The 27,901-nt window shown below is 44.7% G+C and overlaps 1 protein-coding gene across 3 annotated transcripts in view; it reads right to left on the minus strand.

Moving 5' to 3' along the window:
* LOC146810105 (monocarboxylate transporter 6-like) overlaps positions 1-27,901 on the minus strand; it is a 257,057-nt gene that overhangs the window by 95,520 nt on the left and 133,636 nt on the right. For all 3 annotated transcript variants that reach the window (XM_085617051.1, XM_085617048.1, XM_085617049.1), the window contains exon 2: positions 26,067-26,298. In XM_085617051.1, coding sequence (XP_085473177.1) covers positions 26,067-26,271 — 205 coding nt within the window. In that variant the 5' untranslated portion in view covers positions 26,272-26,298. The remainder of the gene's footprint in view (positions 1-26,066; positions 26,299-27,901) is intronic.

The following is a 27,901-nucleotide window of genomic DNA, read 5'->3' on the forward strand; positions in this document are numbered from 1 at the left end:
ATGGTGCTCTAAGCACAACAGGTCAATATACTGAACCCATGTTATACCGCCACAATAAACAGTTTTATGTAACAAATACTCTTTTCATTGCCTGCTATGCCTACATCTGTTTGCAAAACATACACTTACTTGTTTGAGCAATTTTCCATGAAGAAATAGCATATTTAATTGCCCATACTGCCCTTCATCTAGGTGCACAGCACAGGAATAGTCAGCCAGTTTAAAGAATAAAATACTCCTAGCTGTAGTAATGGGGCTTTTAAAAGTCATCCTGGAGTTTCAGGACACCGGAACTTGCCTTGCGGCCATGTGACTCGACCTGGATTGCCGGGGTGTTTTGCAGTATTCTGATTAAGCACAGTTGAGGGAAGGTTATGCCATAAATATTGCAATAGTACAAATCGTTAGATAAATTCACACTATCAAGGATACTTTAGGGGTCATTTAGACCTTGGCGTTGCAAAAACATAGTTGTGATTTGGCAGTGCTCCAACCCTGCCAAGTCACACTTTCCGAGCCCCATTTTAGGTGGTGGTGAGGGTTTCCATGGGTGGTGTCTCAGCTGGCTCTGGCAGTGGAAACCCTTGACCTGGAAGCCGCTGTCCCTGGGCTGCTCAGCCGTATTTAGGGCGAGCGAATGTCATTGGATTCCACTGCCAGGAACCACCATGGGGGCGGTGGGAGGCAGGCATGGCCATAATGCACAGGTGGGAAGAAAACTGCACAATAGTGCCATTAATTGTTTGTTTTTTAGCTACAAACCATTACTCGGTGGGGGTGGTTTATGAAAAACAAAAATAGCACACCGGGTGCAACAAATATGAAGTCTGCAGCAGCTTGCAGCAGCTGTGGTTGCAGTGACAGCTTAGGAGATCTATGACAGGCAGGCTGGGATCTCTAAATATGGTGGGTGGTTCTCTCCCATGGACTAGGGAACTTGGCCCACCCTGACTTTTAGGCACCGGGGTGTCCCGATGATGAAGCATGACACCACTAGGGTGTGTGAGGGAATATAATAACAAAAGGACTTACTTCCTTCCCCACACTTATGTGGTGTCACTCACTTCAAATAGGGTATACCATTGTTCCACCAATAGCAATTTGTTTTAGTTAGCTACACCTATTGTTTGCTGACTGGTCAACCACGGGAGTACTTATAGTGACATAGTGTTAACCCACGGGAGGGTGTACTCCCTCATAGAGTTCCTCTCGGCCCCTCGCCAAACTAGGAGTCCTTCCTTGTAAGGTATGTGAATTATGCACTTAGCATGTTCCCCATACAGCTGTATTGCACAGCCAGGGAGGAGAACATTCACAAGCTCCCAGTCCCTGTCTAAACGTCAGACCAGGGCGCTCAAAATAATCATGACACTGCTGACATGCTGGTAACAGCAGCGTTGTGATTAGCTAAGAGAGTCTGGAAACATGTGGGCTTCCTGTTTCCTGGTTTCCTGCGTTGGACGTAGGAGAGGAGGCGCTTGAAGGTAAGTGGATTTTACCTTTTTTAACCCCCTCATCACATCCCCTCCCCTCCCCACCAATACTGCCCCGTAGGAGCCGCTACTGGGCATAGTCCTTCAGAGCAACATTCCTTCCTGGCAAAGTATCCACAGGTCCAGGAGAGTGCTGAAGAGTGGTGTCCGAAGTTCAATATTTATGCCTGGGCCTTCTTTTGAAATGGGAGAAACTTCGAGAGATTTCTCTTTGAAATCCACAGGCTTCCTGCCTTCCCTGCCCTTGCTCCAGATTAACTACATGGGTATGCAGCCCTTTGTAAGGAGACAGGACACAGCCTATTCACGTTTAAGGACGGCTGTGCCCAGCTCTGGCTTCCCATCTGGCTAGTGATGGCCCATACAGGCACACCTAAACTCTCTATTGTGTGTGGCAGTCTAGGAGGAATAGACAAAGCCTGTTGGCTACACCCCGACCCAGAGATAGGAGGCACTAAATAGGGAAGGCAGGAAAATGGCAACTTTCTAAAAGTATTATGTTGATTGGGAAACCCAATAAACCCTTGAAGGCTTGGCTAACAAAATGTTTGTCAGATAATGGTGCCTACATGGGATTTTGTTTGAAAATAATGAAGCTAAATTTCTCTAGATCAATTGTAAGTGCCCAGATTAATGGCCTCAAATATATTAATTATATAAGTCAGTTGAACCTAAGCATATCGTTGGCAATAGTAAAGCACTACCTTCATTTTAATTAAGTACATTAATGATTTCCTTTTTTTAATATAACGTCACATTTTTTTTTTCAAAATTGTATTGATTTAATTTGGGTTGACTATAAACTTTCATTAATGATGACGGCGAATAACAGTCTCTTTTTTAACTTTGTTTTACTTATTTGATACACGCACAATGTTTGTAATGAAGAAATTCATTAGGAACCCAATCTCCTTTTCAATAGGATGCCTTTGACCTTAATGATTAAATAATGTTTTCATTCTGTAGCTCTTTTTTGGCATGAAAAGATAATGAGTTTGTTCTATTAATTACATTATAGAATTTCCCCCTCTTCTTTCTCGGTTAAATGTGTCTATTTTTAATTACAAAAACAACAGTTGATGGACCGAATGCAGAACAATGTTATACATTCACCCCAGTACAGAGATCTGGGCGTAAATCCATCGTTCTTATGCTCACCATGCCATTCCAGTTTGAACCCAGCCATATGCAAATCAGTCTTGACCCTGTGCCTTATGGGAACAGTCCAACCCGAACTGCCAAGCCAGGTCCTCCCTGGACTGGAAACAAGCATCCTAGGACCGGTTTCGGGGTTTCACCCCTCTTCAGCCAGGATAGCTTGATTCCAGTGGCATGGAGAGCACGGGACTCACGTCTGAGCATATCCGTCCCACTCGGGGTGACAAATGCAAAAACAACAGTTGATGGACAGAATGCAGAACAATGTCATACATTCACCCCAGTACAGTGATCTGGGCCTATATCCATCGTTTTTTTGCTCACCATGCCATTCCAGTTTGAACCCAGCCATATGCAAATCATTCTTGACCCTGTGCCTTATAAATGTAAAATGTAAATTTGATACTTGTATAGCGCATTACTCACCCGCAAGGGTCTCAAGGCGCTTGTACGAATACCGCTGTGGAACCCATCCTGGCTTTCCCTGTGAGGCGTCCACTCCTGGGCACCCCCAAGGTGGAGGCCAGGCATCCTTAGCGTTGTGGGGGCCGTTGTGGAGATTAAGCAAGCTATTGCCCAGAGTTGCAGAGTGGGACTCCATGATTGGAATGGCACCGAGGCGAGAATTATCAGGTCCGTGGAATTTTTGAGCCCAAGACCCGCCGAGGCGGGGAATTGAACCCTGGTCCCAGGCTAGATCTCTGCATCAAGGTCTGCCGCTCTAACCATTGAGCCACACTTCTCCACTTATGGGAACAGTCCAGCCCGAAATGCCAAGCCAGGTCCTCCCTGGACTGGAAACAAGCATCCTAGGACCGGTTTCGGGGTTTCACCCCTCTTCAGCCAGGATAGCTTGATTCCAGTGGCATTGAGAGCACAGGACTCACGTCTGAGCATACCCGTCCCACTCGGGGTGACAAATGCAAAAACAACAGTTGATGGACAGAATGCAGAACAATGTCGTACATTCACAACAGTACAGTGATCTGGGCCTTAATCCATCGTTTTTTTGCTCACCATGCCATTCAAGTTTGAACCCAGCCATATGCAAATCAGTCTTGACCCTGTGCCATATGGGAACAGTCCAGCCTGAACTGCCAAGCCAGGTCCTCCCTGGACTGGAAACAAGCATCCTAGGACCGGTTTGGGGGTTTTACCCCTCTTCAGCCAGGATAGCTTGATTCCAGTGGCATGGAGAGCACGGGACTCACGTCTGAGCATACCCGTCCCACTCAGGGTGACAAATGCAAAAACAACAGTTGATGGACAGAATGCAGAACAATGTCATACATTCACCCCAGTACAGAGATCTGGGCCTAAATCCATCGTTTTTTTGCTCACCATGCCATTCCAGGTTGAACCCAGCCATATGCAAATCAGTCTTGACCCTGTGCCTTATGGGAACAGTCCAGCCCGAACTGCCAAGCCAGGTCCTCCCTGGACTGGAAACAAGCATTCTAGGACCGGTTTCGGGGTTTCACCTCTCTTCAGCCAGGATAGCTTGATTCCAGTGGCATGGAGAGCATCCTAGGACCGTTTTCGGGGTTTCACCCCTCTTCAGCCAGGATAGCTTGATTCCAGTGGCATGGAGAGCATCCTAGGACCGGTTTCGGGGTTTCACCCCTCTTCAGCCAAGATAGCTTGATTCCAGTGGCATGGTAAACACGGGACTCACGTCTGAGCATACCCGTCCCACTCGGGGTGACAAATGCAAAAACAACAGTTGATGGACAGAATGCAGAACAATGTCATACATTCACCCCAGTACAGAGATCTGGGCCTAAATCCATCGTTTTTTTGCTCACCATGCCATTCCAGTTTGAATCCAGCCATATGCAAATCAGTCTTGACCCTGTGCCTTATGGGAACATTCCAGCCCGAACTGCCAAGCCAGGTCCTCCCTGGACTGGAAACAAGCATCCTAGGACCGGTTTCGGGGTTTCACCCCTCTTCAGCCAGGATAGCTTGATTCCAGTGGCATGGAGAGCACGGGACTATTTTATACTGATGAACGTTGGGTCCTTTTTTCTAACAAGATATTTTTTTGATCTCAACGATTAGTTATTGTTTCTGTTTTGTAATATTTTAGTCCCCTCCAATTGGGCACAGATAATAATGAGTCTATACTTTTTTTTAGACTTTTTTGTTGAATCGATTACTTACTTGGACTAATTTCTTTAAGGTCCCACGTTGATCCAATCTTGAGTAACTTTCTTCTAATATTTTATTACACAATAGGTGGGTGATGGTTCTTCCACCTTTTCTTATATTATTCTTTTTCGATGAACTAGATTGTATACCTAAGGGTTCTTTATTTTTTAATGATAACCATGCATTCTTTTCTTTTCTTCACTTGTTCCAGGTGGATATCTTCTTTTTTATGATGTGTTTGGTTGACAAATACAATCTTTGTGATTCTTCATTTTATATACACATATGATTTCTTTCTCTCTAGAAGATGGTCTACTAGATGTATCACAAGACAAGACCAAAACGTCAACTAGTTTAACCCATTTCCAATGAAAAAATTGTTATATAGGAATTTATTATTGAATGTTAAATGCAAATTTCAATTTGTAAATAGGCTATTGAAATGGGTTACCCACAAAAGTGACTAATAGACAATTGCATCTGGAAGATTATCAATCTCTGTCACTTGTGCCTATGCGAAAGCTGTTTTTGTACCCTGTAAATTAAATTATGGAATTATATAAATTTCTACCCAAAAAATTATACACCCGTTGCTGACTGTCCACCTTTCAGAACTTTTCATGGATGTAATAAATCCATGGAGAAACTTGACTCTAATCAGACATACCCGGGTTGAAAAGGTAGCGATCCTTGCCTTGTCCCCCCTGTTTCCCAGATTGAGCATCTAATGGGACTGCAACTCAGTAAGAGGTCTGGGACATAAACCACCAAGGATGGAAGATATGGAAGATCCTACTCCTCTCCAGTTCACCAATCACTATCCTGGCACCCTGTGGGATGACTCAGGGAGGGTTGGTAATTTTTACCAAGATCTAAACACCAACATATTTTGTCCACTCTCATTTTCCAAGCACCTGGAGCACAGGGTTTCACAGCAACTTCAGAACTAAAGTCATACATCACCTCCATGCTACTGAAGCAGGAATGGTCAATATTTTGTCGAAGAGCAAAAAAAAACAATTTGTTTTGCCAAAAATGGTCAAAGCCACAATGTCATTAAATATAAGACCAGGAATAGAGTCGCAACAACTACATTTTGCAAAGAGGATACCAAAGAATGACATCCCTCGTCAGAAAATTCACGACTACACATGCATGAACATTACCTATGGACGTGCAAACATAGTTTAGCCAGACACCCAATACAATTTTAAAAAAAGTTAAATGAAAAAAAAAAAGACCAGTTCTACTACACTGCAGTGTTTTCTAATTTCAAAATGATAGTTATCTATGCACATCGTACATCTCATAAATGGAAAAACCATTCTATAACCAGCTCTTAACTTGTGGCAAGGTTGACGGTGGTTGGCACCAGCACGTTTTTTAGTGGATCAGGGCTTATTTTCAATTTTTAGGCTATGACCTAGAGCAAGAGCAAGAGAAGAAAAAGATATGAAAGCAGAGGTAAAGGGAGAAAGTGGGCATGAAAAGGAACCTTTCAAAAGCACACAAGGGATCCAAGGGAGACAGTCCCAAAAAGGGGGGAAAGTACCACTCCTTAAATATAATGAAACCTCACAAAAGATACATCCCCTTTAATAACAAAGGTCGTTTGTGAAAGAAGTAGCTGGAGAGGGAGTGATCCTTTTTTAGGACGAGAACCCTCACTCACCCAATGGTGACATGCTTCATCATTGGGTTCCCTCCTCAAATCGGGACCGCGAGGTCCCAGATGTGGGCTACAACTCCCCACCAGAAAAGTGTAGTTGGAGCGGAGCTAAAGTGTTTTAGGTAGGGAGTGCCAATGAGCACAAAGGTGAGTGAGGGGCAGAGTGCAAAACACCCAAAGGTGAATGATTAAAACTATCTCATCGGCTCAATAAGTTTATTCTGTGGTACCCTTGCATAGGATTAAAAAACAAGAGGACTGGGGGTTCAAAACAAATATACCCCCACAGTGGTCAACATGCTACTGCCTCTATTTAGACTCAAACCGAGTTCTCTCGGGATTCATCAGGACCAAAAAAAATCATTCAAGTCACTCTGCAACATATAGTAAAATCACAAAAACACTCAGATGGCTATCCTGGCCGTGTTCAATTGTTGTCAAGGAAATGATGGGTAATTAATACACCATCTCCATCTGAAAGGAAAAATGAGAAACAGTGAAAAACACAAACAATGTTGTTTAAAAAAGGATCAGCTGGTTCAAAAGTATCACACACATGTTATCACAGGGTGCACAAACAGTCACCTCCTTAACACAACACACCAGTCTAGTGAGTTTATAAAGGACAGACGGAATAGATAGGCATTTACCTTATAGAGGAATTGCATTGTACCTCTCTATGGCCACGAGGTACCCCTCAGCCGAACTCTGCTATCAGTACTAAAAGAAAGTGAGATAAGAGCGACAACATGTAGTGTGGGATGCACTAGTATTCATTGTGTGAAAAAAAACATGTCAAATGACATTAGAAGATGAGGCAATCACTAGAACAGGCCACAAAACCGGGCTCTGGAACACCACAGTCTCAAGGAGAATGGGACTTGCCTATATGAATCTCATACCGGTGAGTGGGTCCTGGAAGTGCCACTCATCTTACCCGCCCACTGGATCATGCAGCTGCCACCTCGAGGGTGAACAGAAGATGATATTTCAACATGTAGCTATGGCTGGTTTGACAGAAAGGAGTGGAATATGCAGCTTCCGGTTGGATTACAGAAACACCAGAACCTATAGTGTTAAAGAGTGGCAGTGAAATATTCAGCTTCACTTGTGTGGAAGAAAGTGAAGTAAACCATCCCATACAAGTAATAATTTTTCTAACTAGATAAGAGGCTCCCAATCTTATATCGCCTCATCATTCATAGTATATGATCAAAGCATCCTAAAGTGTTAAAGAGTGGCTGTGGGATATTCAGCTTCACTTTTGTGGAAGAAAGTGGGGCTGGGGTAAGCCATCCCATACGAGTAATATTTTTTCTAACTAGATAAGATGCTCCCACTCCTATACCTCCTCATACTTCATAGTATATGATCATAGTGCTCCCATGTATTTGTGGATGTAGCACGCCCATTCCACAGCGGGAGGGAAAGAAGCCTATGATGAAGCATGCCCCCAGTAGGAAACCCTGGTGGGTGAGGGTTATTTTAAGAAAACTTTCTGTTTTTTACCTAAGTTAAAAAGTGGAAAGATAGTTGAATCAAACGGATGGACTCTCTCTGGTTACTACAGATGGAATACATAACATGGAGAGTGTAAGTAAAAATGGTCAAATCTACCTAGACATGCAGATTAGAGGAGCAAATGAAAAACACAATCAGGGAAGAACCATGGCCACACAAAAACTAAACAAATAATCAAATGAGTAGGAGATATAATCAGCTATGTTAACGAAGTTCTTGCTGCCACTCGGTTCTGACATTCCCCCAGAACATGATCACCGCTGCCAGATCACCAATAACTGCACAGGTGTCCGCATCAGCAGCAACCTGGATACATTGTTCTGTCATGCAAGCAGTTAACTAATCACAGTACGACCGACCATATGTGTTACTTTAATACACAGGTTAACAGAAAAATAAACGTATTTCAAGGCATTGTCGACTTTCAAACATTTGACTCAGTCTGGCACATAAGACTGTACATAAAATCCTTCAAAATGGCATTAGGTTGAAGGTCTATTTTTTGGTGGCCCCAGTTTCATCATCCCCAAAATAGAGCTAATCAAAAATACTGATGCAAGACTCATTCTCCACCTGCTCCCAAGAGGATGGATGACTCCAGGCCTGCAATCACTCAAATGGCTACGTGTAGCTTGACAAGCCCTTTTGATAGCAGTCTACTCTACAGCATCCACAGAGCCTCCTAAGGAAGAGGACCACTATTCCTACAAGTTTAGTAAGACAAACAAAATAGAACACTGCTCTTCAAGCTTGAACCACAGATCATCTCATCACTATACTATAAGACATCCAGAGGAGGCACCACCTCTCTGTACAAGAAGCCAAGCTCTGGAACTCACTACTAGCCAAGATTCTTAGCAATCAGGATCATTTACACTTCAGAAGCAGGTGTTTTCTTGGAAACACATAATTCCATAAACCTGGTATAGAATCTGGAAGAATAATCAATTATTTAAGTACAAACTACAGTCCATAGATCTGAAACAGCCCAGACAGCACACAACTTCCTATGTCTGAGCATGTTATCACCTATGCTGGGCCTGGGTTTTACATTGTTATGTCAATTAATATACATCTGTCCTGATCCTCCCTAATACGAATATCATAACATATCATAACGTTCAACGATCAGACAGCTGACTGTAATTCAGACAAGCTGCATAATAATCGTTATACTGATTGAACTTCTTACACTAATGTGAGATCAATCTTCTATGGGTCATGTCCTTCAGCCAGTACTGTACCAGTGTAAAGCACACAAAAAAAACATCAACTGAACAGGCATGGAATAACTTAAGTGTACGACAATATTCCATAGGCCAATGGAGGGCTTTAATTAACCCATCACTGATGGTCCACAGTACCTATATACTATGACTGCTTCTTTACACAGAGTCATAACACCGCCCCTGCAATGCAGTGGGCCCCAAACCTTTAGAGGGCCCCTAACTCTTCAAGGCCCCTATTCAACCCAAGGCCAATGAATATGACGCATGAGAGACTCTGAGGCCCCTATCTATTATGAATGGGGGCTCTCCCATCTTGTTGCATTATTCCACCGTCTTGACGTCGCACAATGACAATCATATGTGGGATGACAGTATTAACGTCTGTTCCAGCAGACCTCCCCAACATCTCACCCACCAACTTCCACATGCTCAGCACCCCACACTTTAAACTAACATGCAATGGCATAGCCAATAGGTCTCGCTTTCGGGACCTTATAAGTAATTAGTTATGCAGCAGAATATCCTTGGTGCAACAACACCAACTGTTGCATGGTTAAACACTTATAAGTGTACACTTATAACACATGAAGGGGAATAATGCTGGGGAAGGCGGAGGTGGTTTGTGAGGGTGGGGCGGATGGTCAGCGCGGAGCGGCATTATGGGGCTCCACCCCCGGTTTCGCCCGGATGCCACCTAGCATTTGATTACGACAAATGCATTCGTAAACGGTGATTGGAACAGACGCTGTGTCTTGCAGAACAATGGCGCGGCTGAGCGCAATACACAATTAGCGTCCTCATTCCATTAGCAGTTGGTAGCGGCTTTTGCAAGATTTGGTATTACCAATGAATAATGAACGAATACACGGCTCCTAGCGACATTGTGATTTACTCCCTGATGGGTTGCATTCGCGGCCGCCTCTGCCGGTCGGAGGAGTCGGGTGTGGAGTGTGCGCATCTGGTTGCGGGGGAACGCGGGTGGTTGTGGTGCTTGGATGTGGCGTATGAATGCAATCGTTCAGGGATGAAGTGCAACAGAGGGATGAGGAGGACCACAGTGAGGTTGGGGGCGAAGTTTTGGATGGGTGGGTTCCGAGGAGCACACGGGAATGCTTGGATGCAGGAAAGGGCGCTCGAGAAAGGGGGTGGGTCTCGGGCTGTGAGATGCTCAGTTGAGGGTTGTGGAGGCATAGATGGTGGGGCTCAGGAGCACAGGGTGGCGTAACAAGACAGTGGGGATGGTGGGGTTTTCGGGGCGGGTGGGGGCTTATGCTCGGACCTGCCGATCTTGGAGGGGGGGTGCGGGCTGGCTTTGGGTCTCGGCGTGGTTCAACGTCCTGGGTTCCTGGGCAGGGTGATTGGTCTCATCGGCGGGCTCAGCTGGAAGGGGGCAAGGAGGGGACATCGTGATTGGGCAGCCTGGGGAAGGGGCAGCGAGGGGTTTCATTGCAAAGTTAAGGAGAGCGCTGGGAATGCTGGGTGGAAAAGCGGGTGGAGTGCAGGAGCACAACGGGGGGGGGCTTGCAGGAGGAGACGTATGCATGAGTTGGGTAGTCTTCATGCCATAGCCTTTCATACTTCTGAGCCCGGTGTGATTGGTTACAGTTTCTGCGGGCGCTTGGGAGACATGGCGGGGGGCCGGGCACGGTCATGGGAGGGGTGAAGGGGTGTATTGCAAGGGAGGATGTGGGGAGGGCCGAGGGTGATGGGTGCAGGGGTGCCGGGCGTACTGTCACCCTCAAAAGGTGGGAGGTAATAGAGCCTGGCTGGGAGGAACTTGGGGGCAGTGGGGCAGAGGGTGTGCGGTTTCCAAGGGGAGGTTGGGTGCGGCTGCACCCGAGGCTGGGCCCAGGGCCACCTGACGGACCTTGCAGCAGCGCGCATGGAGAATGATGGTACAGTTTGGTTGCCATTCAGGAGGATGGAGGTGTTGCCGGGCTCTATCTGCTAGCGGGCGGCTAGTTGTGGAGAGTTGGGAAGGAAGCGGAGGTTTCAGTTAGCGGGGGAGTTGGGGCTTGTGGGGCAAATTAGGGATGGGTGACACGCATGGCTCGGGAGGTGGCGGAAGGGGGGATGGGTACAGGGGGGCGCCCAATTGGGGGGATTGTGTCCCGGACTGCAGGAGGTTTCAATGGAGGGAAGGAATGCTGGGGGGGGTCAGGAGCAAGAGGTGGTGGAAGCAGGTAACAGTGGGCGGGTTTGCTGTCTTAGGGGAGGAGACGAGCTTGTGGGCAAGGCTGGGTAATCCAAAAAATCAAAAACACATACACGCTGACTAGGGTTATAATGCGACAAAAGCGCGCCGGGGGCACCGTTTTAAGTGGCTAGGGAAGAGGCGGCAACGGGTCGGATTACAGGGTAAAGGAGGGAGGGACCGGATTGGGGGGGATGAGGCCGTCCAAGAGGAGGAATTTGTCGATTAAGGAGATCAGGGCGGGCGGGGGATGACCAGTTGGACGGTCCGTTAAACCTGGGCAGTAACGAACGCTATGCTTGCCTTCCATGGGGGAGGCAGACGGTCTTGCATTTTAACAATTGTGGTGGAGCATAGCGGCTTTTATAACAACTTCAAGCTCGATTTGTGTTTAATGCTAGACTCGCATTTGCATACTACGGTCCGGCTACATTAAAAATACATGCAGTTACGGTTGGAAGGCAAAGTTGTGGGCCTTGAGCACGGCATGGGGGAAGGCCATGTAGGGGAGTTAGGAAGCCACACCGGTCCGCGTGTGTATCCAGCACGTAAATGGTTGCAATGAATGAGCTTGTCCTCTTAGGCGGGGCCAGGCTTTGTCGGGACAGTGCTGCCGAGTGTTAATGCTGCCGTGTTTGGAAGCCCCTCTAGCAATCCCTCTTATGAGAAAAATTAAGGATGCTGCACATGTTTAGTGAGGGGGTCATGTCCGGTCAGCGGCTGTGTTGAAGCACGTGCTGCAAGCCCGCGAGCGAGCGATGGGAGGAATGAGCGTGCGGCTGTGAAAGTAAAAGACAAGACAAGCTCGGCCTCAAAAGTGGTGCACGCGTGAGCGCCCTCTGCGGCAAAAATGAGAGCACCGCGTTTTAATGACCCGTGACGGACGAAAGACAGATGGCGGCTGCGCGTGTGCACGCGCGCGTAACCGAAAGCTTGAGGCCACCAAAAGCCTGTGGTAGCACTTTCAAAACCCGCTTACTGAATGTCTCGCAGAGCAGCGCATGCGCTGGCTCAGGCGAGACCAAAAAATCTCGAAATGGACAACAGTTTGTGGTATCCAGCTTAGTAGACTGATCAGAAGAAATACCATAAAGAGACCTATAGAGCTCTTCAAAGCTACCAGCTTACTGAAAACTATAAAATGCATGCCTTCCTCTTACTTTTTCAGCCTTCACAATGCTAAGCACTGCATCCCGTAACACGATAACTGCACAACTTGCAAACACAGGGGTCAAACCAAGGACAGCACCCTTCCAACCAGACACCTTACATAGTGTACCATTCTACCCATGAAGACAAGCAATTCAGTGCCTCATATTGGTCTAGTTTGTGCTACTTAAATGTTACAGTACAGCACATAAAGTGCAGCGTACTGCACATAAAGTGCCGCCAAGGAAAGGATATGCAAGTGTTCCAAGCAAGGAAGGCAAAACTCCAAATTATGAACTCACTGATGTACTATCAGTGCTTTGTTTGTGCCGTTGGTAGCAGGTGGTAGGCAGACACTTATTTTCAAGATAATTACTGATTTTACATGAGACTAGACCACAGCAAGAGGGACCAGGCAGCGAAGGAGATAGGTAGATGAAGAGGAAGATCTGAAAACAGTGGCAAGGGGTAGAACACATGAATGAAAAATATATCTTCAAGAGTGCGCTAAAGTGACATGATGAGCTGTGTGATCGAAGAAATAGGAATGAGGTCGAATCAAAACTGTGCAGCCTCGGTATTTGGGAAGATTGGCTTTCAGCAGCGCCACAACTTTCGGCTCCTGCAGATTTAAAAGCTAAGCACTGGGTAGCATTTATTTAATACAGTTAATAGAAGATCTCTCTTTTATGACAGTGATGTGCTTGCCCCACCGCACCGATACCGAAGTTTACATCAAGCTAGACACTGGCCTAACACAAAACACAAAACTACTTTTGTGCACTAGCAGAAAAGTTGTTAAGTGCAGGCTGTGGTTTGTATTTGAAAATGACTGGTCATATTCCACTTATCTCTCCCTACTTGTATTCAGAGCTGGACTGGACATTTTTTAATTGGGCATCAGTGGGGGCCAGTAATGTTCCTGAGCAGGGGGGTCCGGTGGGCTGCGCCCACACAGACACACACTCAATCAGGCATTTGTTAAGCGTGACTACTCACCCGTAAGGGTCTCAAGGCGCTGGGGGTAGGGTGTGCAGGTTCCAGTCCATCAAGGAGGGGGTTGGTCGAAGAGCCAGGTTTTGAGGTTTCTTGCGAAGATGGGATGCGATGTTGTCTGTCGGAGGTGGAGCGGAAGGGCGTTCCAGGCTCTGGCCGCGAGGAAGGGGAAGGAGCGGCCTCCCAATCTGTTCTTTCTGGTGTGGGGGACCACGGCGTAGGAGAGAGCACACACACACACACATACCCGTTTAAATTTGAAAAAATTACATGTCCACAGCAGTGACATTTGTTGGTGGTAGAGAAACCTTGGTGGTTCCTGGGGGCTTTGGGGAAAGGAATGCCGGAAGATCTCATCATGGGTCAGCCAGTGAGAAGAGGACCTTTCCTTAAAACTGAAGCACCCAGGTCAGAGCCTATACACCTTCGTCATGAGGGGGAGGCTTTCACAGCACTTTGCCAGGCTGAGGTCACACTCACAGGGCTGTAAAATGTTCATCTCTACAAAGTGCGCCTCAGAAAGCTAGGTGCCTGTGCATTTAACGCATGTACAACGCCTGGCTGCCTGATCTGTACATGAAGAGTGTCTGTCAGGCTGAGCCTGACAGACACTCTTCATACTTTGCAAACGGTGGCAGGCAGAGCCCATCTGGCGTCAATGATGGGCCGTGCCTGTCTACATTTCACTTGGGTGCTGGAGCCACTCGGAGGTCCAGTACTTAATTCCAGCTGGTGGATGCAAGTGAAGCCCAAAGGCACAGTTTTTTTGGGACCAGCGCTTATTTTTCCTTATACTTTGACCCCTAGCGAGAGAGTGAAAAACAAACGGGAGAAAGATGGAAAAACATAGACAAGGAAAGAAAGCATGGCTGAAAAAGAATCTGCAAGAGTGTGATGAAGGGTCAGGAGGCCTGGTGGAGGCTAAAAGCGACATAAGGTGAAATGAAGACTACATAACCTTAGAATTCAGCGCCCCTGGCAATCAATGTCATGAGCTTCAGGATTGTGAGCAAATCTTGGGCACCAGCGCCTCTTCTTTTAGGAGGCAGCTTGTTGAAGGCCCTGGACTGTTGTTAGTGTCTCTGGCACTTTTTCCATCTCCCTGTAGTTAACTGCAACAGGCATAGCGAGGGCATTAGGACAGAGAGGGAAAAGAGAGAGGAGGAAAAAAGATAAAGACAGACTGGATGGATGGATAGAGGACTGGTTTGAACATTTTACAAAGGCTGCTTTTGGTTCCCAGCCCAGTTCTGCTAGTATCCTTTTTGTAATTCGACCTCTGCGTTTAATTGAAATGAGGTGGGATGTTGAAAGGTTAATGCAGCGGTTGCATTTTAATGCGGGGAAGATTAACAGAATCTGCAGCATAGCTAACTGTTTAAGCTAGGCAGCCAACAAAATGATTAATCAGCAAGGCACCCGGAGTCCTGTATAAATGTGTAAAAGCAGGCACACAGCCAAAGGTGGTTGTAACTGTGTTTTCTATATGGTACTATGTAATGTGCAAAGGAACATGGGAGTATCAGAATCTCAGATAGAAATAGGATATCAACATGTTGAGTTTAATATTTTCATTTGGTTTTAGACATGATAGTTTTCTAAAGGATAATCATTATTGCCATGAACCATAAGCATCAGCGAAGATGCGAGAAAACGAATTATTAAAAATCCAAGTGATAAAGATCGCCCCACTGTTGTCAGCCCTCGTCCACCATGATCAGTTGGGCTTTATTCCAACACAATGCGCTGCAGGAACATTAAACAACTCTTTCACATTCTGAATGGTTACATGCCTGCAGAGCACCTTCCGGTGGTGCCATCATTGGATATGGAGCAGGCAAGTGAGCTCTTCATTGGAAATCATTTTGCATAGCTCTGGGGTACATGGGGTTTGGCCAGGCACTACTGAGCTGGATCAGCTTATTGTAGTCTAACTCGATTGCTAGAGTGAGGACAGTAAGTGTTATCCCAGAGTCGTGGCCCATCCACCATGACTCACACCAGGGCAGCCCACTTTCGCCACTGACAGTGATAATTTGAAGGGAAGGGTTAAGGTGGAGTATATAAGTGGGAAACTGTACATGAGGTCTCCCTTTATGAAGACAAAATTTTATTTATGAGTAATGCCAGCTGGGATTCAGTGGAGGCACCCAAGGTGCTGGAGACGAATACGTGACGTTACAACACGATCAGTTACATTGTGGTACGTTACATCGCAGTTATTACAGCGCAAGTCGTTACAATGACTTGCGCTAGAGGTGCTGGACTTAGGAATAGTATGATTTACTATTCCAACTCCAGCCTACGTAACAGTAGGGAAGGTGTTGGAATAGTAAATTATACTATTCCTTAATGTATAGCGCCATCCAGCGCAAGTTGTTGTAACGATTTGCGTTGTAATGACCTAGATGTAAATGTATCGCGGTGTAATGACCACGTTGTAAAGGTCGTTCGCCGCTGGAGACATATGAGGATATGTTGGGTCTCACACTGAACCCTAGGAGATGTTGCTTATTTATACCCACTTCGCCCAATGAGAACTTCTGAGACTACAGACATGCTGAACCTGCCCTTGTCCTGGGAGTGGGTCACTTTTACCTATTTTGGGCTGTAGGTTACCACACTAAGGCTGTCTTGACACAGGGAGGACTGTAAAGATTGCTGCTGGGCGTCTTGGGCTCATATGGTGTCCATAGGCACCTTCCCCTTTTGGCTTTGGGAAGGGTAACAATTATGAAAATGCTAGTCCTGCTCCATTTTCTCTATTTTTCCACAGTTCCGATACACCTTCCTCAGTGAATATTTGGAGAAACTGAAGTGTACTAGTTGATATATGGGGCGCAGACATAAGACCTCACTAAGCAAGCAGAGACTGTCCATGTCGGTAGGGAGGCTACGGAGTGCTGTAATTTGAATTATTACTGGACTGCCTCCGCCTCATTGGGTAGCCAGATGGCCCATGGGACCGACCAACTCGTAAGTGCAGCATCTGACCAGAATCCACCGGACAATATCACTAATGGCACAATTGCTGTCCAAAAGAGATAGGCATAGAGACTAACGCACACTGTCAGATACTGTTAGGACAGGGTGGTCCAAAGAACAAAACTAGAATGGCTCATATACTGGACTTCAGTTGTGAATTCTGACTGGCTTTGCCAAACTAGCAGAGTGGGCGGAAACAAAATGCTTGGGCAAGCACCGGAGGTCGATTATTAGGAGACCTGGTTAGGAGACCTGGTAAATTACAGCCAAATCCACACTTTTCAAACTCTGAAGTTTGAAAAGGGTATGTGTTGTAAGCCTTGTTCTCTATATGGTACATTCTGTCCACCCCTCCTCTTCCCTCAACCTTGGTTTCCCCCAGCGAGAGCTCACCTTAGAATGTTGGGGCTTCAGGCTGTTTTTATGGAAAGCGGATGGTCAATAAAGAATTGCTCACTATTGCTGTCATCCTTTACTTTCTACACTGGCGACGAGTTACTGCATAGGGGGCAGTTTTGACCATTTCCCCTCTGTGTACTCTCTCCATCCATGTACCACTGTCATTGAGAAGAAATTACCAAGCAAGAAAAAATATGTACTACAGCTTAAAAGTAATGCAGGTTTCATTAATGCCATTTATCCTAAATGTGATGTGCTATTGAACAACAAAAAGGTAACCATGTATGCAGATTCGTGTTCCCCGTTCACCCTGCTAAATAAGAAAGATTTTGAAAACTTCGGGGAGCAAATGGCAACTTCATTGCAGAAACCTGACATTTCTCCCACAGGGTACAGCAAGGAACAGATACCCCTCATGTGAATGAAGGAAATGAATATACAGTTCAAAGACAGGAAAGCTTTTGGTAAGATATACATCGTGGGGTCTGGATCCAACCTGCTGGGATGGCAGCACCAAAAGGAACTGATTTTCACCCTGGACCAAAACAGTAAAGAACAAGTCCTACTCACTGAAGGAATCCACGGAGGTGACACCATCTGCGAGGAGTTCCCAGAATTGTTCAAAGAAAAGTTGGTCTGTCTGCATGAATTCCAACACAGAATCAAACTCAAATCCAGCGCCAAGCCGGTGGTCCACAAATTGCGCCCAGTACCCCAACTAATGAGAGAACCATTGGAAAAGGAATTGAGTAAACTATGTGACATGGGTATCATTCAACCTGTGGATTGCTCCGAATGGTTGGCCCCGGTGGTTATCGCAGCTAAGGCCAATGGTGAAGGCATTCGGTTATGTGTGGACCTACGTAGTCTCAACGAAAGCATTTGGGTGGAGAGGCACCCCCTGCCTAATATCAACAAGATGCTCAGCACCATGGAGCAGTCAAGATACTTCAGCGTAATCGATTTGTCAATGGCCTATCACCAGGTGGATCTCCACCCGGAATCCAGGCCACTCACCACGTTCATAACTCCCCATGGTGCGTTCATTGTTCAGGAGGATGCCGTTTGGATTAGCGTCGGCCGCGGCGGTCTTCCAGAAGATAATGCAACAAATCTTGAAGGGAGTGGACAGATTGATGTGCTTCCAGGACGATATCCTGGTGTATGGGCGCAGAGTGGAAGACCATGACTACACTCTCAAACTAGTATTCCAGAAGCTCACTGGACTGACAGTACAAAGGAACAAATGTAAAATAAGAGTGACATCCGTTGACTATTTGGGACACTAGATTTCTGAAGAAGGGTTCAGGCCAAAAAATAGCTTGCTTGGTGCAGTAAAGGATGCCCCTTATCCGAAGAACAAGGAGGAACTTAAATCCTTCCTGGGGCTCATGGAATACATGGCAAAGTACATCAAGAATTTTGCTTTGAAATGTGAACCAGTGTGAAATCTCTTGAAGAAGAATAAGGACTTTGTATGGAAGGAAGAACATAAGTGTGTAATGGATGAGCTAAAAGAGGAGATATTGAACTCGCCAGCGTTAGGGACTTTCGACCCCAGGAAGAAGACCATCCTCACCACAGATGCTTCAAACAAGGGTCTAGGAGCCACCCTCATACAAAAGGAAGGTAGAGAAGATCATTGCCGTTGCGTACAGGTGCCTCACGAGTGCAGAATACAATTACTCAATTACGTAATTGAAAAAGAAGCCCTGGCGTGCTTCTGGGTGGTGAGGGATTTCAAGTTCTTTCTGTGGGGTTTGAATTTCACCATGAGGACGGACCACAAGCCCCTCACCTCCATTTTCACCGTGAAAGGAATGGAGAACTGTACTCCGCGTATAAGTAGGTGGATACTTTGGCTCGAGAACTTCAACTTCAAAGTGGAGTACGTACCTGGTGAAGAAAATAAAATTGCCGATTATCTATCAAGGACCCCGCTAACGACAGAAGAGCAAGAAGAAATGCTGGACAGCCCCATCATGGTAGTAGATGACTCTGCCATCACAGAAGGAGAATGGGACAAGTTCATGGAAGAAAACAAAGAATTATGCAGACTCAAGGTCATTATGAGAGAAGGGTGGCCCAACAAAATAAATGAGCTTGAAGAAGAGCTAAGAGAGTTCTGGGAAGTCAGAAACAAACTGAGTGTCATCTGGAACAGAGTGTACCGCCAAAGCTGAGTAATAACACCTACAGGCCTCAGGAAGAGAATAGTAGAATTGCCGCATGAAGGGCATTTGGGGAGCAACATCACGAAACGTAGAATCAGGGCGACATTCAGGTTCCCCAAGATGGACACCATGGCACAACAACAAGTCAAGGACTGTGTAAGCTGTGCCAAGAGCGACAAGTCCAAAGCCTTGCGCAAAGCACCCATATCCCCCATCAAGGTACCGACCAAGCCATGGAACAAATTTACCAAGGACATCATAGGACTCATGCTAGTCCTAATCAACTACACTTCACATTGGATCACTCAAAAGTTTGTACATTGTGCCAACACAAATACAGTTTTGGAATTCCTCAAGGATGTGTTTTCAAAAGAGGGCATACCCTCAAGTTTGATCACAGATAATGGGGTACAGTTCACCTCACAGACAATGAAGGAATTTTTAGACAACATGAACATAAAACATGAATTGACGGCACTGTATTGCCCGAAAGCAAACGGCCTAGTCGAGAGGGCAAACAGGATGATTAAAGAACATATTCAATTAGCTGTTGCCAATGGTCACGATGTAGAATCCCATCTATGTAATTGTTTATAGGCATATCACACCTCCCCGAACCTAGTGATGGGAATCTCCCCTTTCGTCTCACTCCGCAGGAGAGACCCATGCACAAAGTTCAACCCTAGCTGGCTGGAAGGAGGCAGGGAGATAATCCCCAATCATGAAGAAGTTACTAGGAAGGTTGAATTGCACCAAACCAATTATAAAGAATGGTACGACCAAAAGAATGGTGTCAGAATCCCCAACTGGAAAGTAGGTGATGTGGTGCAAGTCAAGAGAAGTACAAAAGACTGGCACAGTCAAAGTAAGTTCTACCCTCCTTGCCGCATTGCTAATGCTCTCGACACTGTTGTCCTATTTGACAATGGTGGAGCTGTGATAGAATTGTAAGATCTGGCATGTGACCAACATGTTCATTGTATACATTGCTAATTAGATTTCCTATTTTGTTTTCATTGGTTGTTGCTCTCCTTCTTTTGTTATACAGGAAGGGAGATGTGTTGTAATCCTTGTTCTCTATATGGTACATTCTGTCCACCCCTCCTCTTCCCTCAACCTTGGTTTCCCCCGGCTAGAGCTCCCCTTGTTGTGGCTTCAGGTTGTTTTTATGGAGAGCGGATGGTCAATAAAGAAGTACTCACTATTACTTTATTCCTGTCATCCTTTACTTTCTACAGTATGCTAGCAGGGCATTTCTGGGTGTTTGGCACATTAACTGATCTCTGTAAACACTTTGGATCGGAGGGGGCTGTGCCAGTATTACATGGTTATGACAACATTGAGTCTACAGAATGGCAAAAGAGCAGTGACAATTGTACAGCACCTCACAGACAATGGAAATGATTTTGTGGACATCCCTATGTGAGAAATGAACCACTGAAATGGCAGAGGCTTGACTGACAGTGAGTGAGTACATGTGGTGGGCTATCATTAGGTATCTAGAAATGCCAGATTCTACTTGATCCAATACACTGTATAACACCATACTTATGTAACACCAGGCTGCTTGCATAAGGTGTTCCCTGTCCCAGCAGTCATGGATGTGTGCCCAAAGTGCCATGCAGAAAAGGCAGATCGAATGCACGCTTTGGTCTTGTCTTCCTAGTGGGTCGAACTGCAAGTAAGAGTCCCTTTACGTAGACCAGTTGACTGCAAATAGGCTTTACTGCACACCCAAATCTGTATCCTCGCTCAAAGAAGACTGAACTGATCTGAAGGCTCATTGATATCACCGGTTATCTCCTGGTTAAAAGGAGACTGGACATGCAGTTGAAATGACCAGACTCAACAATTAAGAAGGTTGAACAGAAATGGTGGACTACATACGCCCACCCTGGCTAAAAGTAGAAATTGGCTCCAATGTGTTCCCGGAGCCTTATACGACCAGTGTGACCTCCCCCCCCCCAAAAAGAAATGCTGTCACGTGCTAATAACGATGACTGAAGTATAGACTAGATGGTTATCGCGATGTGTCTGCCCCCAAACAAGCGGTCGTTATTAATTGGAAACAATTACCGCCTTTCTCCACATGGTTGAATGCATTGAAAAAAAATGTAATAAAAGAAGCTGGACAACAGTACACAACCCACTGGGAGAAACTGATCTAGTAACAAAGCAAAATGAAAGGCTTCACATTGCTGCGCAGGAATTACTCCTTTGTAGGAAAGTGAAGATCTCAGGGTCAGTGGCCAGAGACTGGGGTTCAAGGTACCTCTTACCTGAGCACCATCCACTGAAGATAGAACATGACTATCTGTCAACATTATGATAGCGACCTCATAGAAAAAGATACAAATCCCCCCAAAATATAGAGGTTGCTCACTTCACAAAGGATAAAGAACAAGGTCTGCATTCTGTGTTTGAGAAAAATCAGGTCTGGAAGAACTGCCATCCAACTACTTGCCACTTCTTGACACCATAGCCACCTAATAAATCATGTGTAAACTTATTGCACTACCTATAAATCTAAAAGCGCTCACAGGATGTCTGTCATGCAAAAAACAATTTCACTTGAATATAATAGAACGTTAAAGAAAGGAATAGAATTGAACTGGAATTGAAGAGAAAAAGTAAGGATGCAGAGAAAGATGGGGGAGGCAGAGAAAGCAGAGAGATGGGAAGGGAAAATACATCATTAGAAAAGGAAGAGTACAGATGGAGAACAGAAAAGAAAGGAGTTTAAGGAAAGGCTAAGGAGAAAGGAGGAAAAGAGGAGAGTGGAGGAGAGAATAATGGAGAGAACATAGGAGAGGAGAGAGAAGAGAATAAAGTAGAGGAGACAAAGAAGATAATATAGGAGAGGACTGGGTAGAATAAAGGAGAGAGGAAATAATAAAGGAGAGAAGACAATAAAGGAGAGAATATAAGAGATGAGAGGGGACAGTAGGGAATAAAGGATAGTAAAGGAGAAGGGAGAATAACCAAGGAAAGGAGGGAATAAAGGAGCGAATAAAGAGGAGCATAGACAGAATAAAGGAGAGAGGAGTAGGTGAGAATAAAGGAGAGGAGAAATTAAAGGAAAGAGGATAAAGGAGAGGATAGAATAAATGTGAAAATATAGGAGAGGGGAGGACAGAGTTAGAGAGTAGGGGAAGAGAAGAGCAGTGCACTAGTAATACAAGCATTTTTAATGCATTAGGTCTCGCATTTGCGAGAGTTTAAGCTATTGGCATTGTAAATGACAATACCTTTCATTTATCTGTTTTGATAATCAACACATAAATAGAAGGCATTGTCATTTACAATACCAATAGCTCAAACTCTTGTAAATACGAGACCTATTTAATATCACAGTAGCGCCCGCCATTGTCTCGGGTTGCATGAAAAGTGAAAGCCTACATGGCGCGCTGAATGTTGAAGGAAGAGACTAGAATGCTAACAAGGATTCAAGTAGTATATTCCATATAACATGAATTACAAAAAATATAGAATATAGATCACATAGAATAAAACAAAAAAAAAAGATAATGAAAAAATCTTAACAAGTGATACCCCTACACAAATTCCAAATTGCACACAATTTAATAAGACAATAAGGTAAAATCAAAAGACTATGGCACTCAATAAGTTACACAAAAAAACCATTGAGACAATAAACAGGGTAAACATAAATAGTAGCTGAGGAAAATTACATATAAACTGTTTAGACAAAACAAAATACAAGAGTAGGCAAGATTGCGTCCTCTTCAATCAAGGCCACATGTAGGTGTCGACGGCATTTCGACCACATTAAACTTGGGTGGCCATCATCAGGACAAACAATATTCAATAACAGAGCGTCCAATAGAGAAATCCAATAGAACAATCTAGAAAATATCAGCCCTGGGCGTAGTGGGCGTAGTGAGGCTACGTGAAGCATTACCGAGTGGGGGCAAATCTACGCCCACCCGCACACTTCGCGTAGCCCCACTACGCGCCACCCGCCTCCTTCCCGCCCTCATTTTACAATTACTTATAAACAATACATAAAGAAAATTACTTACCTGAGCTGCCGCGTCCTGGGGCTCCATCTTGCTGCTTCCTGGATAGCTTCTTCCTCACGAATGTGCATGCGCGGGGCGCCCGCGCATTTCTCCCGAGAAATGCGCGGGCGCATGCGCATTCGTGAGGAAGAAGATATCCAGGAAGCAGCAAGATGGAGCCCCGGGACGCGGCAGCTCAGGTAAGTAATTTTCTTTATGTTATGTTTATAAGTAATTCTAAAATGAGGGCGGGAGGGAGGCGGGCGGCGTGCAACTCTGCTCCGCCACGGGGTGTTCGTAGTCTGCCCCTGCTACGCCTACTTTGCGAAGCGCGAAGTGGCCAGTACAACGCACACTCCGCGGGAGGCGCAGAGCGCTGCGGCCACCCTTAGAAAATATACACGAACAAAGAGGTATCACAAGAAATGCCCAGCGGTCATAGCATAGAATAAGATGAACATTTTCATAATAATCAAGGAAAGGAGGCTAAAGAATAGCGACCACCGATGTGGAGAAACCACCAAATATTAATCAAAAAAATAATTAAGTAGATCGAACACCAAGAGAAATAGTGACAAAACTAGTCACAGACTCAATCAGGAACCAGATACACAAAACCGGAGTAGGCTTGAGAAATTGCAAAGCATTGTTAAAGAACACCATGGAGAGCTTAGGAGCCAAATAAGACCGAGTAGGATAGGGGAAAGAAACAACATGCATTCTAAACAAATCAGGAAACAACCTACTGGTTGAAGCTCTTAGTCACGAGGAGTCCGCGGCAAAGATAATTGTAGACTCCAATGGCATGTAGTCCAAGTGCACTTCCAATCAAGTGACTGTACAAGGTACAGAAAAGCAGAGGTCAATTTAAATTGATAGGAGCTTTAAAAGATCTATATAAATTATAATGTGTATACTCACAGCATTTTTTTAAAATTATTATATTATTATTATTATTATGTATTATCAGTATGCACTCCACTTGAATAAAAGGAGGAATCTAATCACTCTCCCACAAAGGGCTAGATAGTATTTGGGCGGTTCCTCAATAAAGTGTAACTAAAACCTAATAAAGGACCATAGATTAGAAAAAAACGTTCGAAAAAGATAGTTCCAGGAACATACTCAAGAATTTGGGAAGAGGATAAAGGCAAAAGCAAATCCCCCTTACCTGCTCCGAACTACGAGCAAGTCATCGCGGCGTGCATTATGCCGATCGTGCTTGCGTCTCGGAGTAAAACCAGAAGTACGTGGCGTACTGGGTGCAGAGTTAAAGTAACCCTGGTCACAAGGCAGAGACAAAAAAATAGGACTGCCAGTGGTGTAGTAATAAACACATCTAGTACTGCACGGACCGTAACGGTGTTAGAAAACATTATGAGGATAGTCGGCCAACATGTGTGCGAACCGATTTTTATAAATAGAATGCGGCTGAAAATAAAAATCGGAGCGATAGAGTGCACCAGAAGTCAAGTAACAACTCTAAAGTGAGCAGCGTATGTGTAGCCGCTATTTATATCGACTATGGACATTGAAGATTTTTGTTAGGTTCGAAAACAATTGAAAAATTAAAAGAAAAATTACCCTCTGTAGAAATCAATTGTGCACAGAAAGATTTTAAAGAAATGAAAAGAAAAGGATAAATAAAGGATAATGAGAACAAAAATCTTTTGCTATGTCTGACTTAATCAGACATGCTACAGTTAACAAATCATAATTTAAATGCCAAAAATTAGGAAAATAAAGTAGGAAAATAAAGTAACATGCAGACAGGACAGAGTCCCAATTGAGATGCACGTTTGAATACTCCTGAGATATTTCAAACACATTGGAATATTATAATATATTAAACCACATTGGAGCTTTTAGCAAACAATTGTAAGTCCATCAATTCAATGTTACAAAGCACGGAGATGATATTTATGCAACAGAATTCCATAAAAAGTGAAAATAGTCTCCCAAAGGGGAAAACATTTGTGTCACAAAATAATCACTATATACAAAGAAAACATTCAAATCAAACAAACATATGTATATTGTTGACACCAAAAAGGGGCCTGAACATATGAATTGCACACACAAATATTGCAAATTAGTAAAAAAAAAGACAAAGAAAACGATATCTAAAAGTAAACTTGGGATACCATAATCAAGACGTTATGTTCCGCTTGATTCCAAACCAAATACATAAACGTATACATTCATAATTATCCACATTTTAAACAGAAGTATAGAATGGTCATCAAAGTAACACATATTAGATCCGATGAGACTGTCACTAAAGAAAAGGAATTGATATTCTTACTAAAAGCAAAACAAAAAGAATAACAGTCAGGAACTCAACCAGATATTATGGAATTTATTCTTCAAGGGTATTCAATTCCTTGTTAATACTGTCACATCTTAAGATCCAGCGACATTCGGTCTTGTTCAGTATGTTTTGAATGTTACCACCACATGTTTTTTTTTTATTAGTTCGATAACCTGCCAGAGTATTTCTGCTGGAGAATGTTAAATTCAATGAAACGAGACACCAATGGAGCATGTTCATTCTTACACTTAATACAACTTTTATGTTGGGAAATGTTGTAGGAAAGTATATCGTGCCTGCAGCGGGAGAAACTCATTAAAGAAAATAGTGCTTTCAGACTAAATAAGACAGATCGCTTAACAACAGAAGTAAAAGGGACAGCTCTCATGAGAGGTTACAAATGAAGACAAGGCGGTACTAAGGAGGGACTAAAAAGCCTAATAACGAATCAGAAGCCAGCATTCACAAACGACAATGACACAAGCCAATTAAAAATATGGGCGGAGAGTGGGAGGAGCTTCAAGTCCATACTCGAATACAGCATGCCTTGCAGAACAGTGCTTGAGCTGTCCAGGCTCGACCTAAATATAAAGTCGCTCCAGCCTGCAGTCTTACCCCCTGCGTGCAGCACTGCTGTCACGATGGATACGAACCACGATGTGTCGCTGTCGCTGGCCTGGAAGGAGGCCTGGATGTCCTTGTAGAAAACGCCAATACATGTTGGGAAGCCAAGGGTCATTCCCTGGGACAGCACGACTCCCAGCAGCACCACCCAGGCCCAGCCATGGTCCGTGACCTCCTGGGCCGGACTAGGGGCCATGTAGCCAAGATCCACCAATAGCAGATTCTGTTGGGGAAAGAGAGGACAGTGTAAGGGGAAACAAAAAAGTGAGAGGAAGAAAGAACAACGTGAAAGAAGCAATGGCACAGCCAGTAGGTCTCACCTTTGAGACCCATTGGCTTTGTTAATGGTTTTAGCCATTCTGTACCCTGATGCGGAAGCAACACGAAGGGCAGAAGTGTGTAGGAGAAGCACACAGTGGGCTGGTGGAAAGGAGGAGCATTGGGTGAAAGAGCAACATGGAGCGGACAGGGTAAGAGCACATGGGCAAGAAAGTAACGGGGGAGGACACAAGTGTGAGCACAAATGGGATTGGGAAAAAACACATAGGCAACAGACCGGAACACATGGTGCAGGGGAGAGGAGTACATGAGGGTAAGAGAAGTTCATGAGGGAGACAGATGAAAAACAGATGCACTTTCATTGAGTGGATAACCCAAACAAAAAAAGTACTGCTTGAAAAGCAAGCAGTGGAAGCATGGAAGGCAGCAAATCAAAAGGATCGTAAAGAAGCTGTGCTCCATGGGAGGGACAAACTAGACTGGCAAGCTAAGACGTGGACGCAAAGCAGGCAAATGAGTGACAGGAAAGCCAACGAATGGCAAGCAGTGGCATGGTCCTAACCTTTTTTTTAAATACATTTTTATTGAGATCCAATAAATTGCAATGCAGATACATCAGTACAATCAAGCACCAACAATAAATACACCTGGAAAACACATTTCATAGCAGAATAAATCCAGGATCAATAAAAAACCGCAATAAATAAAAACGCATACAAAGAATAAATCCAGACAGCTTCCTTTCTCAATAAGGAGTCCAAAATATGCGTAAAGAGCAGAGTGTGCAATAAAGCAATGAAACCTGAACCAAAGTTTGACTGACCCCCCATTTTCGATCAGAAAATGCCCCCAGAGTTTATCAAACTTCTTAATCCCCCCCATTGCACATTGCACATAGCCGTTCAATATTTGTAACATATTTCATTGTTTGCAGCCAATCCCACATTATGGGGACCAACTGTGCCCACACCACTTTTGAAGTAGAAGGGATCCGGCCCCTGCCATTGCTACGTATAGTAATTTTGTCCGTTTATTGGATAGACTTGGAGCAGAATCATGCCCCAAGACTTTCCACCAGGTGCTGGGCGCTAATTTAACCTGCCATTCTGTCTCCAAAAACGGAACAATTTCATTCCCTAGTTCCTGAATAATAGGACACAGGGCCATTACATGCACCCATTCGGCAGCTGTCCCAGTAGTACATCAAAAGCAGTGACTCGTCAAATAGGGATTGACTTGTGCAAGAAATTGCGGGGTTCTATATAGAAGACAGTTACTAAAAAACATAACATTCAATGCCAATTGGCTCCTCTCAGAACAGGAAAATTTTGTACATTAACTTCGTCTCACATCAATGTTGTTAGTTCCAATCCTTCGTATTTTTCCCTTTTTTAATTGCTTTTTGGGTGAGACCCTTCGTGAAGGCTAACTTTTCCACTCCCTAGGACTTTTATGTGTGCAACCTTCACAGAGGGCAGAAACCACTTTTTGACCATAACTTATCTGACTGGAATCTAAATTGCAAAATAGTTTATTCAACATTATTT

Source organism: Triturus cristatus, chromosome 7 (genome assembly GCF_964204655.1).
Source record: "Triturus cristatus chromosome 7, aTriCri1.1, whole genome shotgun sequence".
In the NCBI taxonomy this organism is placed as follows: Eukaryota; Metazoa; Chordata; class Amphibia; order Caudata; family Salamandridae; genus Triturus; species Triturus cristatus.